This window comes from Elgaria multicarinata, chromosome 1 (genome assembly GCF_023053635.1).
Source record: "Elgaria multicarinata webbii isolate HBS135686 ecotype San Diego chromosome 1, rElgMul1.1.pri, whole genome shotgun sequence".
Lineage (NCBI taxonomy): Eukaryota > Metazoa > Chordata > Lepidosauria > Squamata > Anguidae > Elgaria > Elgaria multicarinata.
In genome coordinates this window covers 126,043,166-126,060,076 of record NC_086171.1, presented here as the reverse complement: position 1 = coordinate 126,060,076, position 16,911 = coordinate 126,043,166, and the positions used below count along the sequence as shown (strand labels likewise).

At 39.1% G+C, this 16,911-nt stretch overlaps 1 protein-coding gene across 4 annotated transcripts in view; it reads right to left on the bottom strand.

Moving 5' to 3' along the window:
- Window positions 1-7,902: 7,902 nt before the first annotated feature.
- EVI5 (ecotropic viral integration site 5) overlaps window positions 7,903-16,911 on the bottom strand; it is a 75,614-nt gene continuing 66,605 nt past the window's right edge. For all 4 annotated transcript variants that reach the window (XM_063136330.1, XM_063136346.1, XM_063136338.1 and 1 more), the window contains one exon: window positions 7,903-9,179. In XM_063136330.1, coding sequence (XP_062992400.1) covers window positions 8,880-9,179 — 300 coding nt within the window. In that variant the 3' untranslated portion in view covers window positions 7,903-8,879. The remainder of the gene's footprint in view (window positions 9,180-16,911) is intronic.

Sequence of the window (16,911 nt, the reverse complement as noted above, 5' to 3'; positions counted from 1 at the left end):
TTGGAGGGCCCCTTTAGATCGCCATGTGCATTACTTCCATTGTAAAGCACACAACTAGCATTTCTTTTCTTCCCACTCCCAACCACCATTCCATCCTTTTCAACTGCTTCTATATTCTTGATCTGTTAGAACAACAAAACTGTTTGCCAGCTCTGGTTTTAAAGAAGTAATACTGCGATCGTGCACTTTTGCATTTTAAATTCATTTAAATCCTAGCACCTTGTGACTAAGGAATATCTGCTGTTCTCTGGATGGTCATTTGGAGCCTCCTTGGCTGCTGGGCCCTCGACTTTGGCCCCAAGTCTCAGCTCTAGCTGTACTACCGGCTGTCAGCAGATCCCAGTACGTTTACTACCTAGAGCTTAGTTCCTAGAGTCTGTTCCCAAAGTATTTCACATCTATAACTTCCAAGACATACCTACTTATTTACTCCCAGTTCTAGCTGGCCCTCTGAGGGCCAATTGCTACACAATCTCCACATGCAGCCTGAATTGCAACAAAATTAATCCAGATACTCACTGGATGAGTGTGCAGTTGGACTGATTTTTGCAGCAAGTGGCTTGCAAATATTACAGCCCCGTACAAGTTCTCTTGTTCCTGAATGCAACTCTAGTCTCTCACCACACATGGCAATCTGGAGTTGGGGCACACAAAACTATCCTTAAGTTTTCCCCTTGCCACAATCAGCAGCTGCCAAATTTACAGGATACAGTTTAGATTACAAAAGGTGGCATTTTGTGGGGAGATAGAGGGTTTGTGTTTGTGTTGTGGCAAACCTATCAGTCAACAAAAATGATGGGATGATAAAAGGAATATCTTACCAAGCCAGAACCTCAGGCCAGAGCTTGAGATGAGAAAGAGCTGTGAAATCTGCTTTTAAAGCCAGGGGTTGCCAAAGCCATAGAATGAGGCCACAATCGATAGTTCTAAGAACAGGCATAGACACTTGAAATTATTATGACAATGCTAGGAAGTAAGAGTGTTCATGGATACGAAGAATTCTAGAACTACTAGGACCCAGAGAAAGGAAAATGTTGTAATTAGAAGTGTTTGGACCAACAGCAAGCACTTGTATGCTTGCTGTTGGTCCAAACACTTCCAATTGTAACAACTACAAGCCTAGGAGCTTCTGTCTGGATCCATAACCAATGCAATCGACTAAATTAATAAAATAAAGTATCTAGATCTCATCCTTATAGGAGAAATGCTAATTGTCTAATATTTGTGTCCGCCTTTAACTAAAAGCCATCATCATTCCTCTCCCTAATAAGGCTTCTTAAAGTATGACATATCAGCTAGTTCAGAAGCTTTAGAGAGTGCAGTAGTAGCCCTTTGATGATGATAGTTCCTCACCTGTGAAGTAGAACTTGCCTTCATCACCATATAGGACACCCAGAGTTTTTAAAAATGGGCCACATGCCTTAAAAGACATTTAATTTCCATTGTTTTTGCATGAAGGATTTGCCTTCCTAGTAGGTTTGTATGTGATTCTAAGAATTAACTTGCTGAATCATACCATTTATTTCAACATTTTTAGGCTCTCTTAGTGGTCAAATATGTAATGCCCTTCCCTGAGAACTTCACCTAGTACCTTCTTTATGGTGTTTTTATTGCCACATATAGATCTTTTTATTCTTCCAAGCTTTTAAACTGTGAATTTTGAAGCCACTGAATTAAAAAAAAAATCTGTTGTATGTTTTGAGCAACACAGTGTATTCATGTATGCTGTTTTACTCGCTGCCACTTTAATTTTTATGCTGGAATTTGTTTTTATTATTCTGGGATTATTGTTGTATTTAATATTTTATTGTTTGTCAGGGAACGCTGCTAGTAGGTAGCATATGTTACAAGCATTCTTTCCAAGAGCAGAAGCTCACAAGCTGGTCACGAAAGAATGGGCACCTTCTGTTTGTTCCCAACATTTGATACTCAGAGGTAGAATGGTTCTGTGAATGGAGGTTTCATTTAGCTATTATAGCTAAGAGTCATTGACACAACCAATCCCTTTTGAATAGTATATGACAGCTGTGTATATGCCAGAATTAGAAAATAAAATAATTTATGCAATTTACCGTGTAATCCTATACATGTCTACTCAGAAGCAAGCTCCATTGTGTTCAGTGGGACTTACATCCAGATTAGGTACAGAATTGAAGCTTTAATTATTTCTGTTACTGACAGAATGTCTCATTGTAACATTACAACTAAATTAGCATTTATATGACTCCAGATAGATAACTAGATAAACTAACGTGCCATTTTTTGGCAGTAAACACCCTTATTTCTTCATAACATTAGTATGCTGGAAACATTTTTTCTTTTTACTTGTGTAAGGTGATTCATAGACATTTGATACTTCATAGAACATGCATTGAAAGTTTTCACTGCTACTTACTTATCTTTTAGGTTTCCTAGTTTCTAGGATGAAGTGTGCACTTTAACTGATCATTTGATCAGCAAGTTTCATAACCATTATCTTTCCGGATGCTGTTTTTGTATCACTCCAAGTCAGAGATGTAAAATCTTACATAAATATAGTAACACCTTTTCCTTTTCATGAGCTGGAACTTGATCAGGACAGAAACCCATCTATTACAATCTACACAAAGATGTGTACATTTTACAACCCTTCTAGGGTAAGGAGAAAAGTGTTTTTTGTTGTCAAATGTGGTTAGCCCCCTCCCCCAAATTACTATCCATTCGTTCATTAAATTTATTAGATGCCTTTTCTCTAAGAAAGATTCAAAGCATCTTACAACAAGGGTTAAACCATACAAAGATTTTAAATAGTTGAAAACAGTAAAGAAAAAACACCCAACAATAAAACATGTCAAGAAGAAATGAGGGAGCAATCCTATGGCCCCTCGACAGTCGGGGGGGGGGGAATAGGATAATTCAGTTTCCTGGAGTTGAGTTTGGAGTCAGTGCTTTAACCACAGAGCCAGGTATCCCAGCTCCACACCCCCTCACCCTCTCAGCCAGAGTGGAGAGAACTACACCAGTTGCTTCTTCAAGGCCGCAAGAGTGACCTTGGAGAGGAGGGAAAGGGGGGGGGCATGCCAGTGGGAGGGAAAGGGAGAGGACTGGGGAGGTCAGCTTAGTCTGTAACCGCAGGCCTCTCCAGCCCCCTTCCCCTCCCCAGCTATATGGGCCACAAAGCCAGTCTCTCTAAAATGGAGAGGGGGAGGAGCACAGAGGCAAAGATCACTTCCCACTCTGCACTGGATGGCTGTACACCTCTGAGTTCAGAGGCGTGCGGCCATCCTGATAGAATCGCACCTTAAAACAACTAAGTTTACGAGCCCTATCACATACCTTCAAATGCCTGGGAGTAGAGGCAAGTCTTACGCTGGTGCTGAAAAGATGGCAATGTTGGTGCCAAGTGTTGCAGAAAATTGGAAGGGAGCAGTCATAAATGCATTAATTTGCATGGGAATTCCAGAGGCAGAGGAAATTCTTAACAAATACACACAAAATAATCTATCATGAATTTGGCCCATTATATGATCTGGCCCATGTCTCCAAATCTCATTTCATGGTACCGGAAGCATGTTAATTTAAAAATAACAACAGTATTTTGTCACTTCTATAGTAAGTCATGTCGAAAGAATTTTTGAACATTTCAACTTATTTAATTGTGGTGTTTTAACAAAGCATAGAACAAAGCAGATGTGTCATATTGTAATGACTGATGAGGTCATTGCAACATAAATTTCCCTACCCTTATCAGCACAGTGTTGCAGTTACATAGGAGAAAAAGGCATAGGTGAACAAGATCAGCTAACCATGAAATACAGTACAGTGTAAGGGCAGCTTCACATGTGCATCTAACATGGAGTTATCTGCACTTATGGTGTCCAGATAGATACTTATCTGAAGTAGGCCTTTCAGTGGTTTCTAGTGCAGAGAGAGTGTTCTTAAAACATCATTGAACTACCACATTACAAACACACAATCATACACACACATAGAACCATGGACTCACATCTTAGGGCAGAGCTGTATATTAAAAAAAAGAAAGAAGGCTGCTTCAGAAAATGGCAGTCCTGCATTCAGTTCACCCCTTCTACTCCAAGGAGCATAGTGCAACCTATCCTGTGTCTTGACATCAATGGTTGTGCATTTCTTTGCCTGATATTAGGCTGCAACCAGCAGGGGTGAAGAAATTCAAAGCATAATGCCAGATGATAAGTTTGACTATACATCCTGACACAGGGCTGCCATTTTGGGTGGCAGCCCTGCATTTCTTATTATATGTGGTTCCATCCTTCAAATATGCATTCAAAGCTACCCTAATACTACTTGTCCTGATAGGGTTTCAATTTCAGGGTAAAAACTACGCAAAATGTCGAGTCACATGAATGCTCCCTCCTCCCTAATGAAACAATGTTTATTTTATCTAGGGTGACCATATGAAAAGGAGGACTGGGCTCCTGTATCTTTAACAGTTGTATTGAAAAGGAAATTTTAGCAGGTGTCATTTGTATATATGGGGAACCTGGTGAAATTTCCTCTTTATCACAATAGTTAAAGTTGCAGGTGACCTGCCCTCTTTTAAATCTGGTCACTCTAGTATAGCTCCTGCACCTTTAACTGTTGTGATGAAGATGGAATTTCACCAGGTTCTCCATATATACAAATGACACCTGTTGAAATTCCCTTTTCTATGCAACTGTTAAAGATGCAGGACCCCTCTCCTCCTTTTCATATGGTCACCCTATTTTATCCAAAGTACTTGTCAGAAGTTACAATTTGGAGTGGAAATCTACGCAAAGGGAGCAAGCACTTCACTTCCTTTAAGACATGCTTCTTATCAATTTTTGCCTTATGGGAGAAATATATCTTTCCCTCTACAGGGTAAAAAGCAGCTGAGGGTATGTGCCAAAAAACTGACAGGAAAAATGGCCCATAGAGGGGGAAAGTTAGCCATCTCCCTGCAACTGTGTGAATGTGTGGTCCAGATTGCAGGTTAAAACATAAGTTGGTAGGCATCATGTATAATTTGAGCCTGAGTGAAAACGAACTTCAAAATACAACTTGCCACCCCGTCTCATCCACTAGCACCTGTGCAATATGGCAGTTACTGCAAGATCATTACACTTCACTGTTCAATGTGTTTTTATGACCAACCTTCAACTGAAATTCTCATGCCGCCGATTGAAGAACTTTGCTTTTGCAGGGACCTGCAGCTGGTGCTGACAATGATAGACAAGCAGATACTTTCTAGACAACCTCAGCTGCCCAGCACCAGGTGCAGAGGTTGTCAGCTGCTTATATCTGGATTCCCACTGGGGAAGGCAAAGCAGATGCAATCTACAAAGAAAGTGAGAATTAGAACTCAGGAACTATTTTTTGCTTTAGGGAAACTGCATTTTACATTTGAGTACAACATTCACCCCCACTGTACATTGAAACATCATTTGTTCTGAGAAAATGTAATTTAACGATGCTTGTATGCTGATAAAAATAGCCAACCAAAGACTGAAAGTTAGAGCAGTTCTAAAGTTTAAGAATTTCCTGGATACCATCTATTTATGTGAACAAGCCTTCCAGACAGAACTATTTCTTCTCCTGCAATTTTCATCTGACAAGGTTTCATTGTTTAGTAAACCAAGTAGTGCTTTGGACTTTTGAACTGAAGCTGTCAAAAGATACAATTTTATTTTTTTGACATGCAGTCCAGTCTTCTGCGTGTTTATTCGTGTTCTGCTGACTGTAAACGTGCTTATTCCGAGATATGTGGGTGACTTTAGATTGCAATCCTAAATGCACTTACTTAGAAGTAAGATTTACTGAAATCAACATGACTTCTGAACAAATAGGATTAAGAATGTCGTAGGTGAATTCTTCTTAGGTAAAATTTCTTTTTTCCTTCTACATGGCTTTCCTCTGCTTCTGCTTACTGTCATATGCACCTTTTGCTTTTTCTCTCTAATTACACCAGTAGATTATTTTCTTTTCTTCTATTCATATGCTACTCGCTATCCCGTCAATTTTTTCCTCTTTTTTTGAGATTTAATTGCCCCATCAAATCAGTATGTTCAAGACCTTTAGAAAAGAGGAGATAGGATAAATATAAAGGATCAAAGGGCTTTAAAAAAATACAATGAGTAGCAATGACAAAATTGAAGAAGGAAAAGAACCAGAAGACAATTGTAAATCTGGAACAAGGAAGGGAGTTTTCTTCCAATGTTTTAACTTATCAATTCTTTCACCCTTTTCAATCTTGTTTTATTTTGACATACCAGAACTGTGCTAACTCACATTTCCAATGATCTTCTTGCAGCTAAATCTAGGGGTTTATATTTTATACTACTTCTTTCATATCTTTAGCTTTTGATAAAAATCAGCCCCTCAGTTCTTCTGGGGTCTCTTGGTTTTTCAGGTACTTTTATTATGCTTTCATTTTCACAGTGCTTATCATTCCTTTAGGGTTTCATTCAATGGTTCATTCCTCCTGACACCATCTTTCCCCCATTCTGTAGGAGTTCCTCAGTGCCAAGTATTATATACCTTTATATTCCTTACTCTTATTTGTTCTTTAACTAACTTCTTTCCTTCCAGTTTGTGCCACTTTGAGGTCTCAGTCACTGGATGAATGCCCATTTTACTCTAAAACTGAACTTTGGTGCCCCTTTTAGTATCCCACTCATTTTTCAAAATTCCATTTATTCATTTCCAGTTCAGATTCTTTGACTTTTTAATCATTCCCCCTTATGTACAAGCACTAGCTAACTCTTGTTTTCAATTGATTCATGTATCTAGAATTTGCTTCCTACAAACAATACCAAAGCTTTGGTTCATTCTATTGTTTTTCACAATATAACATTCATTTTAGTAGTCTCTATGCTTGTACCATAAAACCTCTTCATTGTGTCCTAAACCCTCCTGCTTGTCTGATAATTTCTGTGTACTGTTTCAATCGTGTAAACGTCTTTGTACTACTTTTCCCTCTCATTTCTTGTCTTGACTTTTCAGTTTCTTGTACTAACTTCCAAATATCCTCATCATTTTGCTTCTTCATATTTATTTTTTCTTCCTCCCTTGGACATTTCCCCCTACTCCAGTCTTCTTTGTTCAGCCTAAGATTACCCTCTCTATTCCTGTGTCCCATTTTCCTCTAATTGGAATGTCCTTCCATCAGACATTTTTCCCTCTGCTTGGGGCCAGGGCCTGTGCTTTGTTTTATTTTCTGTACAGAACTTAATTTTTTTTAAAGTATAATTTTTTCATATCTACCTACGAATACCCCTTACATTAAGGAAAAAGGCGAAGGCTGCTATGGGATAAATAAAAATAAACTCTGCTCATTATGCAAGGACTTTTCAAATGTTTCCTACCCCATTCACTGAATTTTTCATAGGATCCAGACATTATCTTCTTCCATTTGTATCCCTCCCATCTTTTCCCACCACTTCCTTCAGCATTCTTTCCTTACCACAGAAAATCCATTAAGGAGAAAAAGGTGGAATAGCTGTACAATCCATTTCTAGGTCATGTTTGAATAGAAGATTTGATGGACCACCTTGCTAACTCAGCCATAGAGTTAGGCTACAAGTGAACAGACTACAGGGAAGTGGGGAGGGAGACAGCTTGGGCAAGACCGCAGATGAACGTCTGAAGGTATAGCAAGAGACCAGAAGGAAGGACAAGAAAAATTAATGTACAGTAAAGCCACTTGGGAGTAAAGTTGGGTCTTGCACTCTCCTACCTGCAGTTATTGCCACATTTCAGTACACATTCCCACCATTTGCTCGGCATCTTGCTAGGTTTTTTTTTAAAAAAAATAAAAAAAAATATTGTAGACATTTCTGTACCACCCTTCAACAGCTATTTCCAGAGCAGTTTAAAGTCATGAATGGCTGTATTTTAACGTTAAACACTTAACTGTTTGGCATCCGTTAAATCATGAAAAAATTTATTATATAGTTACATATACACAAAGTTAAAATTTCAGTCAATAGTGTCATTTGGAATACATTTCAGTAGGACATGAACCTGTGCATCATTTGGTAAGTGGAGGTCTTAAACCTAGAATTAGTGTTTTGCCATTTCCTGTCCATTAACATTTCCCAATTTTACGTGCTAACACAGAATTTCATTTTCTTTTTAAAACGCTAAGAGCGCTCATATTGCAACATTTACACTTCCCATACAAAATTCAATATACATTTTTATGCAGGGCAGATATATATAAATATATACAAAATAGACATTTGTAGTTAAGATACTTTGATCAGGTTCATTAGCCACACATCAAAAGCAGATGCACATAAAAGTTGACAAAAGTTTTTTGTTTAATCCTTTAGAACAAAGTGTGACAATTAATGTATAAAAAAGCTCAAGTAAAGGCTTTAGCCTGGAAACTTCAGTGGTCTCCAATAATAGAAGTTATTTAATTAAAAATAAGACACTCAAGATAATCAGATATATGCCATATCTGATACATCCATCTTGCACACTCCCATCGTGATCACAAACGGTTTTATGTAAAAAGAACGCATTTGTTGACAGAGCATTAAAATATTGCACAAGAACAGTTTCTTCTCAAGAGTACGGATTCCCCATGTTTACAAACTGCAGTTATGGTTCTTGAGTAGGAAGAAATCATGAGTGCGCATTTTCTAGCATGAGAAGCATACAGGAAATAGTCATTAATACTGTTAGAGTTTATCATCTGTCCAGCCACTTCCCAGTCTACTCTATGGCAACGACAAGTTGGGGATAAAGATTTGGCAAATGCAGAGGCAGATAGTAAGATGCATACACGTTATGTGTCAGATAAGATGCAAGAGCCAATCAGTCCAAGAGCTTACTGTTGAATTACTTGACCATGGAATAAGCTCCTAGAGAATGAAGGCCAATGCCACTCACAGTGATCACACAGTTGTAGAATAAGACTCTACTCTTTTTTGGTTCTTTTCCTTCTGAAGGATTGTGCCTGATGCTTCAGTGTTCTCAGTATCACTGTCACTACTGTCTACCACAGTTGGATTCAAGTCCATCTGACTAGGCCTGTGCAAGTGGAAACGGACCTCAGCCTCCTGAACATGGTTTGATATCAAGTCTTCATCCGACGAATGCAGTGACTCGTCATCTCCTATCAAATGGTTCACAATATGAATCCCATCAAAAGTGTGCGGGCCTGGAAAGGCTCTCTTGCCTTTTAGGCATCTGATCTGTTAAAAGAAAAACAGACATATATAAGAATTAGGCAACTGGGCTATTGTTTGTGCTCTAGAAATGAGAATACTTCCATTTTCAACTGATCATTTCTGTTTTAAACTAAAGCTACAATTACAAGATCAGAAAGAGTATCTGAGTGCACTCAGTCACCATCACTCACCCTCAAACTAGTTTTAGAGGAATCTGAAACAAATATACATATGATATATAGGCAAAGTAAGTCTTGGTTACTTTTGGGTAGTACTAGTTTATGAACAAAATACTTCACATATATATTTTGGACATCCTTAATTAGGATTTTTGGAACAGGGCTTTTTGAAACAGTAATGTTTGCTGCCAAAATGGTTATAACGACTCTAGTGAAATGTATTGCAATCTTGTCTTTGAATAATCAGAAGTTCAGTCAAGCATGAGGCCTGGGTGTGGAAATCAGTGATTTGAGAAGATGGATGGATGGAGTTCATAAAGATGAGTTTTACTAGAGAGAAATACTTCTGCCTTATAGTGCCATTGAATCATGCACAAGAAAACAGAATATAAGTACAGTACATTTTCACTATGGAAGCCACACTTTCACCCAAAGATACCTTCTTCACAACATGACTAACTAAATGTTTAATTTGATACAACTTAAGATCAGTATAAACACAACAAATTTCACTTAGAACTGATGTTAACATATTACAGCATTTTGCTGACATTGTTCAAATGCAACAAAAATAAGTACTTAGTCTTATGGCATGAAATTAAACTCTACTATTGAAAGATGCTATTGGAGCTCCAGTTTTGGAATTTACAACATACCTGTTGATTAGTGTGTGTGTGGGGGGGGGAGAAAGATAGCTAATACCTTGATGGTATAAGAGCAAATGCTCTCTACAAAATTTATTGTGATGGAAAGAAAAACAGTATTCTAGAGATCTCTCTAAGACCATTTTACTAGCCTTCCTACAAACAAGCACTTTATTGCATGTTGCTTTATACATTTCTTAAAGAATTGTGCGAACATAATGACTACCTAGACCCCAAACCCAAGGATCACATGCTCAATTCCACATGCAGAGTGCCTTAAATAGGATGCGAAGCTGTAAACACCAAGTGGCCACTGAAAATATCCTTAAGATGTTAAAACTCCTCATACAGCCGAAGTTATCATTGCTCTTTTGCATAAAGTTTCTGAACAGTGGGATGCTCAGGCTGAAGTCATGTATTTAACTAAATAAGAATCTTGCCTAAGTAACACAGTTTATAGGACATTATAGCTAGACATAATTTCTGACAAGATCGTGTGTCTTCTTTAAACTTGATATTGTGTGTATATAACCAGAACTGCAGTGTTTCCCAGTTTGGGTGCAACTGACTGTGGGTCTTCCATTTGACATCCCTCATTTGAAGCATTAACTAATTACCTTGGAAACCAGTTCCAAGAGCTTATTTTGAATGTTTTCAAGCTTTAAAATGGACACATAAACATTTAAATCATCCTTAAGTGACCCACACACTACTTGAATCACTTGTAGTATTTAAAGTTGAAGAATGATTCATTACAGCAATTTCCCCATACTCACTTACTTGGAAGTAAGCCTCATTGAATTCAGTGGGTCTTACTTCTGAGTAGACATGTATAGGATTGCACTCTAAGAAAGCTTCCCACTTTTATTTAACAGCATTCTTCCTAAAACAAAGTGTGGCAGTTAATCTGCTACACTATTTATTCACAGTAAATGCGGATTACTCTGCTTTCAAGATACTATGCAATTCTGGAGCTGAAGTGAACAACACAATCCTCAACATCTTCCTTATTTCCAACTAGCAGTTGGAAATTAGCCGAAAACATGCAATGATAGAGCATGGTACAAGCTCATGAGTTGACTGAATGTTAAATATGCATTAAGATTAAAAGGTTCCTTTGACTTCAGATTTTCAAACCATTAATCAAGGTTTAACAGGCTGATAGGGAAGCAGTTCCTTCCAGGTTAATGAAGCAGGCAAGGAGTTTACCATAATGGGCAAGGGAAAGCATCCTACTCCAAAAGCAAGGATGGGTAGAGAACTGTCATCTTCCAGATAGAAGGCCAACAATCCCTGGCTCTTAGCCCCAGCTCCAGCACTTCTTTGACACTCCTTCACTTGTTTAAACATCATACAGAATACGGATGCTGTTTCCTAGCCCACAGCTGAAGAAGAATGTTCCAGGGCTTTTCTTCCATTGGAGAGAAGGTTCAACGTTCAAAACCAGAACTGAAACAAATCATGCTTTTTATTTCTGTTTTGAGGGAACAGAAAGGTTATGGGCTGTTGACTGACCAGAGGAGAACATTCTTGCTCTTTCAGAAGATTGCTGCTTGAGGTGGAGTGGGATGGGGGAAACCCTCTACTTGAATTACCAGCATAAACCTAAATTCTCCAACTAAATAGTTGGGCAGTTTGGTCACAGCTCTAATGGGAAAAAAAAAACCCCTATGACATCAGAATCGAGGGCTACATCTAGAATGTGTGGGATTAAGGAACTGAAAGAATCAGGAGTATTAGGATCTGCTAAGTTTAAGTACCAAAAGGAAAGACACCATAGCAACATGTTTGGTGCTTCCCCAACACACCATAGCTTCCACGGAGTTGGTAGAAATTGTGATTTCTACCACAATCACTGATCTCTAGTCAACTTTGAAAATGGCAGCATTAAGAAGTGATCCAGAATGCCAAGTTTAGCCATACTTTACATACATTATAATTTACCGGATTGTGGATTATATATTTGAGAACAGCAGCCATGGTTAGAAAGTGAAATTCATAGCATTTGAACTTTCTCACAACATGCTCTTACCTGGTGCTGACTGTCACCCCAAGAATAAGCAAAAGGAAAAAGATAGCAGAGGAAAAATTTAGAGGCTTTTAACAATTCTAAATAATCCAGGTTAAAAATGCAGTAAACTAAGGCAGCAGATTAAAACTCAAATGTCACATTACTGTGTTGGTGCAGTTTGCCACCCCCAACTGCTATTAAGTTAAACTTAAATTGGCAGAAGGTCTAACAACAGATCTCTTGCACCTTATTTCTTTTGGGCCCCAGTTTCAGAAACAGGAATACACCCCCACCACTTTTAAAGGGTTGAAGAGATAATCGTAAAGCATTTTATCCAGCTGTTCTACGAGAACTGTGCAATACACAAATCATGCTTCAGTATATTGTTACGCATAGCTTGCACATCAAGCCTATTTTCCAGCTGATGTTTTTTTCAATAGCAAGACAGTGATGACAACATACTATTAACTGTTGCTTGTTAATGGCAGGCCCATCTGAGTTCACTCTAGAAATAATCCAGAGAAATCCAATTACTTTGGTAGCCCGTCTCTCGATATCCATTGAAATAGTCCACATTTTGAACTGGGCACGGAGCAGGTTGGGCCAATGGGCCCTCCCTGCAACACCCTGCTAAGAGCTCCCCCTGCTGCCCCACTGAGGTGGGGCATGGCTGAGGCAAGGTACTCAGGTAGAGACTCTCTAAGGCTGTGCATGCTGTGGTGGGCAGGCTCGTCTACTTAACTAAAATTGCAACAGTTTGCTGTTCTATTATTTAGGAAGTTTAGGTGTGCAAGTATTTTGGTTGGGGAATGGCTTGGGTGATAGCAGGTTTCATTTCCAACAATGCAATATATGCGGCCATCATGCCCATAACCTACATAGTTGTAGGCAGTAAGAAACACACCCAGTATTGACTTTAACCCTCACTGCATAGTTTCTGGGGGTTTCTGTAGCTCCAAAGGACTTCCGTTATCTTAAAACAGGTATGAGGAACTGCTGGCTAATGGGCAGGAGCTGGCCAGAGGTGCCTTTGGATGCAGCATATCCTTTTTTCAGCGCCTGTCCCCATGGCACTGCAATTGGGCCTAGGAAAAAAGCTTCTATTGGTGTCAATGGGACTGTTTCTTCTATGCCTGATTGCAATGATGGGGGAATGGAGGTGAGAAGAGAAGGGGGGGAAGAAAGACAGGGAGAAAGGCTTAAAAAGAGTCTCTCTGAAATCTCAGCGAAATGGATTGTAGCCAGGATGAACATCTGGAGGGTTGGTTAAATTTTCTGATTGTCTAACAGTTGCTTCTGTTATGTCTGCAAGCACTTCGTAAATATATATGTGCATGGTATTCTGCTTTAATGGCACTCACAAATAGGACCCAAATAGGACCCCAAAACTGTTCACACCTATTTTGCAGGCAAAGTCTGTAACTTGAACTAATGTGTGCCATTCATAAAAGACAGCAAGCTTGTGTATTTGGGAGGGGTTACAACATACAGAACAGTGTTATGAAGCAGCTGTGTCACAGCTAACGTCACAAAGTCCAGAGGAATATAGAAGTATGAAGACAATACATTTCAAAGCATGGCTTAAATCTGAATCTCTAAACTTCCTTGGTTATGTTCTTTGTCAGTATTTTTTCTTTTTTAGAAGCATGTGTGTGTGTGTGTGTGTGTGTTTGTGTGTGTGCAGCTTTAATCACTTATCAAAAACTAAACAGTCAAGAGGAAACAAGATGCTAAGGCTGGGTTGCTCTACTGCTAACATGACAAAGATTAGAACTAGTGACACATAAAGACCAGAAGGTTTCAAGTAAGTCAGAACAGGAAACCAATAACTCGATCAGGCAGGGTCATGACTTTTTGATCACTGCACTATTACCATATAATCAAAAGTTTTGAAATCTTAATAGAAAGTATATGATTGAAATGATAGCAAGTAGAGTCAGAAGAACAGGCTTCTATGTTGCCCTTTGTAAGCAGCTATTTATTAATTGCATGTTTGATTTTCCTCTCATATGTTGCTTAACATGATTAAAAAATTGGCTCTGGGAGCCTGGTGAAGCAACAAATGAGAAAAGTTTGTTCAAATAAACTCTTCCTCTTCAGATAGATCTAATCAAAAAGCGGGAAAATTTCAAGGTAGGATTCTAGAGCCAGTGTGGGAGAGCTAGTGTGGTGCAGTGGCTAAAATGTTGGACTGGGAGTCGGGAGATCCGGGTTCTAGTCCCCACTCAGCCATGGAAACCCACTGGGTGACTTTGGGCCAGTCACAGACTTTCAGCCCAACCTACCTCACAGGGCTGTTGTTGTGAGGATAAAAATGGAGAGGAGGAGGGTTATGTATGCCGCCTTGGGTTCACTGGAGGAAAAAAGGCGGGATCTAAATGCAACAAATAAATAAATAAATCTTGGCAGCCATTAAACTTATGAATAATTTTAAATAGGCTACATTTCAATTCATCCTCCTTCTTAAGTAAACAGCTGTGAGATGAAAGGTCTTTTTAAGGTAACAGATTATGGCATTCATGCCCTTAATTGAGTCCAGAAAAAGAAATGTAAGTTTTTCTGGGATCCATGTAGATTCCAAAATTGTTTATCAAAATCAACTGGCCTTCGTTTGAGCTTGAACACTAATGTTATATTCTGAACCCATTTGCTTTGTTTCATTCCAGCATCTCAGTGCTGAAGGGAGAACTCATTACAAAACACAGAATGCAGAACAGGAGACTTTAAAACCCCAAACCCATTCCACTCAATGGATTTCTCTGAAATGAATGGATTATTACAATCCCCTTCTTTCTACTCTTTTTAACCAATAGTATTGTCTCTATCAAATCTTTCTACTACAATGTGGGTGTTGATTTGATACTTTTTTTTTGGAACTGGCTCCCCTCTTCCACTCCGTATCGCAACTGTGTCTCATGAACCAATGAAAAAAATAGCAATTTGCATGATGCTTTATAGTTTAAGCAAAAAAAGTTATATCTTTCCCCAGTTTAAAGCAAGGGAATTTAGCCAGAAGGAAATCACAGCAATGAGAGCATATTGTATATTTTCTTGGAATTCTAAATTTGGTGATGAATATGAATGTTACACCTTGTAGAACTTCACAATGTTTTGTTGATATGCGATACTACCCATACATTCCAACATTCACCACTGGATGCAAGTGTAAGATAGAAAGTAAGGTAAGGAGTGAGGCAAACTATCACAAAAAGGTGCTATTCCAGCCTCAATTTCAATAGCCTAGCATGAACAGCAACCACAGAATTATAGAATCATAGAATAGTAGATTTGGAAGGGGCCTATGAGGCCATCGAGTCCAACTCCTGCTCAATGCAGGAATCCACCTTAAAGCCTACCTGACAGATGGCTGTCCAGCTGCCTCTTGAATGCCTCTAGGGTGGGAAAGCTCACTACCTACCTAGGTAACTGGTTCCATTGTTGTACTGCTCTAACAGTCAAGAAATTTTTCCTGCTGTCCAGACGGAATCTGGCTTACTGTAATTTGTGCCCATTATTCCATGTCCTGGACTCTGGGAGGATTGAGAAGAGATCCTGGCCCTCCTCTGTGTGACAACCTTTTAAGTATTTGAAGAGAGCTATCATGTCTCCCCTCAGTCTTCTCTTCTCAAGGCTAAACATGTCCAGGTCTTTCAGTCTCTTCTCGTAGGGCTTTGTTTCCAGGATGACCCCTGATCATCCTTGTTACCCTCCTCTGAACCCCCCCCCCCAGCTTGTCTGTATCCTTCTTGGTGTGGTGTCCAGAACTGGACACAATACTCAAGATGAGGCCTAACCAGTGCTGAGTAGAGGGGAACCTGTACCTCACGTGATTTAGAATCTATACTTCTATTAACGCATCCCAAAATTGCGTTTGCTTTTTTTGCAGCCACATCACACTGTTGGCTCATATTCAGCTTTGATCTACAACAATTCCAAGATTTTTCTCGCTTGTAGTATTGCTGACCCAAGTATCCTCCATCTTGTAACTGTGCATTTGTTTTCTTTTTCCTAGGTGTAGAACTTGACATTTACCCCTATTAAATTTCATTCTGTTGCTTTCAGCCCAGCGCTCCAGTGTATCAAGATCACTTTGAAGTTTGTTTCTGTCTTCCCGGGTAATAGCTATCCCACCCAATTTTGTGTCATCTGCAAATTTGCTAAGCATTCCCTGCACCTCCTCGTCCAAGTCATTAATAAAAATGTCGAAGAACACTGGACCGAAGACTGAGCCCTGTGGTACCCCACTCATTACCTCCCCATGGCTCTCAAAAATGCATAAAACATACCATGTATACAGCTGAGGTAATATACTTATTTAAACTGAGGGTCCAGAAAGCTGCTCTGTTAGATTGGGTGTTTGCTAACCACATGACCTCACGAGCGCTATCTTAACACATCACAGTTTCCTCAGACTGACCACAACCATTGAAATCAGACTCTACCAGCATAGATGCTCCGTATCTCACACGTACTAGCAAAAACTGCAACTTCTAGCTGTCCAATAACTTTGCTGACTTGTGGGAGGGCAAATCTGGTGGTCTTGTCTTACTGCGTTTGCAAAACACCATACAAGGAAAGCACATGATTTATTGCTCTGTAAGCTTTAACCACAAGTTCAAAAACTCACACTTTAAATCTGAGAGCTAACATATTTCCTCTCAGTGTTAAGCAGAGGGTTATGAAGCAGAAAAGCTTTACGTTCTGCCATACTTCATTTGCCCCACCAACATGGCACATGCATTTTTTATTCTCTATTTTGTTAGACAGTCTAGAGCAAACTGCATGTTACTTTTACTTATTTAGAAGGGGCAATCTAATTCTTAATCTTTTGAGTTGAGGCAAAGCTTTTAAATGCTTATCTTAGATTATCACAATGGGTGCACTTCAGTGTATTGAAAAAGCTTTACTCAGGAAAGCCTGAC